The 4,247-nt window shown below is 33.6% G+C and overlaps 1 protein-coding gene across 5 annotated transcripts in view; it reads left to right on the top strand.

Annotated features, from left to right (window-relative positions):
• The window catches only part of LOC106883587 (N-alpha-acetyltransferase 60), a 133,985-nt gene that overhangs the window by 85,353 nt on the left and 44,385 nt on the right, over window positions 1-4,247 (top strand). For all 5 annotated transcript variants that reach the window (XM_052968213.1, XM_014934662.2, XM_014934659.2 and 2 more), the window contains exon 5: window positions 966-1,200. In XM_052968213.1, the coding sequence (XP_052824173.1) occupies window positions 966-1,200 (235 nt within the window). The remainder of the gene's footprint in view (window positions 1-965; window positions 1,201-4,247) is intronic.

The raw sequence follows: 4,247 nt of genomic DNA, 5'->3' as shown, positions 1-4,247 counted from the left end.
ATGTATATATATATATGTATATATATATATATATATATATATATATATATATATATATTTGTGGAAACTTCAGTGAGTGTGTTAGTATTAACAATGGAGAATGTAATACCTCACAGAAAAGAAATGTTTAATAAGAGAAATTAAAAGCATCTCTAAGGGAAATGATGTTTCAGTGTGATCATTATATACTTTTGGCCCAAAGCTCAGCATATCCCCATTGATCATCTGTGCAAATGTCAACACGACTGCTATGTTATACTTTTTGACCAGATGCTTGGCTTAATCACCAACAAGTTCCATTCTTAATTCACAATTCAGCACCTAGTATTAGGAATTCTACTTATTACAATTGCTAAAGCTTGCAAAATTAATATATGCATGGATAAACAAAACACTGCTACTAGTAAAAGCAAACTAATGAAAATAATAATGTTTATGCTTTCCAGTTTTGGCACAAGGCCAGTAATTTTAACAAGGAAGGGGTTTATTGATTACAGTGACATCAGTATTAACTGGTACTTTATTTTACCAACCCTACCCAACGACTGGATGAAAGGTGAAGTTGACTTTGGTACGTTTTGATCTCAGACTGTAAAAAGCCAGAGGAAATGTCATTAAGTATTTTGTCTGGCATGGTAGCAAATCTGCCTTCTTGGTGTCTGATTTCAGCACTATGCCAGCACTTTTGAGGAGACTGGGTTAGTCAATACTGACCTCAGTATTTGAGTAGTACTTTATCTTAACCCTGAAAGGATGAAAGGCCAAGTTGACCTCAGCAAGATATGAACTCAGAATGTGAAGAGCCAAAACAAATACTGCAAGACATTTATTTATTTATTTTTCAATGCTCTAATGATTCTAGTCAAAGAAAAAGATAAATATATAAAAGAAAGAAATCTAAAATGTAATCATATGAAAAATATATTTGAATCTATTTTGATATGACTACTGATTTTATTTTGCAGCTTCGCTTCTACTAGATAGCCTGTTATCCTATCTTACATCTCGGGACCGCTACAACTGCAAGGCTATCTATTTGCATGTGTTAACCACCAACAGTGCTGCCATCTGTTTCTATGAAAGACGTAATTTTCAACCACACAGCTATCTACCTTATTACTATTCCATAAATAGCAAACCACATGATGGATATTCTTATGTGCTTTACATAAATGGTGGACAACCGCCTTGGTCAATTTAGTATCCTTTTGGCAGTAAAAAGCATTCAGTTAATTAGTATCTGTATTTTGAGGTTGTAATTTTTCTCTGTTGTGTGTCCTGATGAATTTTTTTATATTAGACTTCCAGCTTTAAATGTATTCTCATATTTCTATGTAATCCTGCACATAGGCATACATTTAATCAAACACAGAGATACATATATGTATATATTTATACATACATACATACATACATATATATATATATATATATATATATATATAAATGTATATAAATATATATGTGTATATACATATGTGTGTGCAAATGTTGAAAATCTCAGAATGGGAGGTTTTCATCAAAATTTATTGGTGACCCAGTTTTGGTTATTACTATTTGATTTTGTTGATGAGTCTGCTAATGCTCTTGCGGGAGGCATAAGTATAATAAATACCAGTTTATTATTCTTCTGAAACCAGTAAGGTTGATCATCTGATGATAAATATCTCTTTTCATGAAAATGTCAATTCATATTATTTTTGCAGCTACTGCATACAATAGACAAATCACCACCATCATCATCATCTCACTTCCCATGCTTGCATGATGCAGATTTTCGATGGCTGAGTGCTTTTCCTGTCGCCAAACCTCACCTGTTTCCAAGCAAGGTGATATTTCCCCATGGTCAGACATATTTCTACAGAATATTGAAAATGAATGACATTTACCTACAACAACCATGTGATATAAAGACAAGGAAGCACAGACACACACACACACGCATGCATGCACGTGCGTGCACACACACACACACACACATACACACATGCATATATATGATAGGCTTCTTTCAGTTTCCGCCTACCAAATCCACTCACAAGGTTTTAGTTGGGCTGAGGTTATAGTAGAAGACACTTGCCCAAGGTGCCATGTTGTGGTCCTGAACATCAAACCTTGTAATCAGGAAACAAAACTTTTTAACAATCCAGTCATGTTTATACCTAAATATATATGTTTGTCTGTTTTCATTTCCTCATCTTTTCCAAGAATGTGTTAACTGAAGTTTCCTTCCAGCTTAGCAGGAATTTAATCCAATCACCATTTATGTTTATTATACTCATACATTTTCTCTTTACCTTATTGACAAGGTCCAGTAAGACCGAAACACACCCAGAGTTATTGTTCTTGCCAAAAGCCAGGCTCATTACCAACTGTATACCTCCATTTAATTTTTGTTAATTTAAATTTCAGAGTTGTCCCCCATGTCTTCCTTGATCAGAATTTATCATTAATATCATTAAGCTAATGATTCTTTTCTCTTCTCTACAGAGTACAATGTAATTTCTCGAAATGTTTTTGCCTCACTACATTAAGCATGTTAACATCCACTTTACTACTTCACTTCCCTTTGTTTTACTGCTTCCACTACTCTTTCTCTTGTCTTTCATTTCCTTTCTGACTGATTGCATTTGTATTTTCTGTTATCTTCATATCATCACCTCAAAACAATTCATCAAGTCATTTTGTGATCTTGTAGCAGAGATTATAATTCTTTAGTTTTTGTTTATGTATTTTACCTCTTCTTCCAGGTGTTCTTCTTATCTCACACACCATCCTTCTTTTTATACACATTAACTTTCTTTTACGTTTTATCCTGTCTGCTCTTATTTTGGAGGAGAGGAGGCTGCTATTATTTATAGTGAGATCTTCAAAATCCTTTATTTTGAGATTGTTAAACTAACAATGCAAAAATAAATTATTTGATTCTATGTAACCTCCCATCCTCTTTGCTATTACTTCTTTCTCCTTTCTCTTCTTTGAATCAACTCCATTTCCTGTCTTCCTTCTAGTTTGTGTCTATCTGTATCAAACAGCTTTGTTATATTTCCTTTCTTTTTCCTTCCTTTCCATTCTCAATCATAACTTATTATTACCCTCCATTTCTGCATCACACATTATTCCTTTACCCCAATCTCTTTTTCCCTATTTTTTAAATGCTTTCCTTCTCCCTTTCCATGGATTTTCCTCATCTCTAAGAATATGGTCTCTTTTCTCTAAATCTACTTCTGTTGATTTCTTTTGTGTACTACTATATCCTCCATCTTGTGTCTATTATATTGCTTTAAGCTGAGCTAGCAATCATTTCTGCTGACTAAATTGTTAGTTTATTCACTTTGAAAGAGTAGTATGTCTTAGCCTGCCACTTTCACTTTGCTTTGAGAGAAACAGAATCATTATTCTATGTAGAACAGAATGTTCCCGGGGCTCTGCATCTCTCCCTGTAGCATAACCTTGGATTTGTTATGTGATAATACTTGCTCCAGAGCAGGCTACACATTCTCAGAAAGACAGTGAATTATATGCTATGTTCACTATATATCAACATTATGCTAGGAGTAGACAAGCAGCTTGTCTACTCCTAGCTTCCTCAGAGACCATTAGATCACAGTGCAAGGAACCCTTTTGAAGGCTTTCTTCAGGCTGATGAGTGACAAGTACAGTGGCTTACTTTTAGCTAAATACTTCTACAGTTGTCTTATTAGAAAGAGGGCATCAGTAGTACAAAGCAAACTGTATCTCATCTAGGCTAATTTTCTTCCTAATTAATTGGGCTATAACTCTTTCAGTATATGTTCTTGACCTGGTCCAGCAATTTGGTACCTCTGTAATTACTTCTATTTAAGACATCTTATTTATTCTTGTAACAGTTGACTATGAAGCTATTATGCCAGTTGTAGGCTATGACATCTACCTGTCCCTGCTATGTAAATTTGATGTCTAGCTTCTCTTCTAGCTATCGGGTATAATTTCTTGCTGCCTCTATTTTACCAATCTTTCCAAGCCTGTTTTTACTTGTACATATGGATTATATTGTTTCCAGTATATTTAGATGTTTAACTGTACATTTCTTATATATATATATATATATATATATATATATATACATAGGCAAAGCAACAACAAAAACAGAAACAAGAAAAACAACAAAAGTCAAAATGATGTACACAATGGAAAAAAAGAGGAATATATCATTATATATATATATCATCATCATCATCATTTAACATTGTGTTCCAGGCTAGCAT

Source organism: Octopus bimaculoides, chromosome 5 (assembly GCF_001194135.2).
Source record: "Octopus bimaculoides isolate UCB-OBI-ISO-001 chromosome 5, ASM119413v2, whole genome shotgun sequence".
In the NCBI taxonomy this organism is placed as follows: Eukaryota; Metazoa; Mollusca; class Cephalopoda; order Octopoda; family Octopodidae; genus Octopus; species Octopus bimaculoides.
Note: the sequence above shows the minus strand (reverse complement) of the source record. Positions and strands in the feature narration are given on the sequence as shown.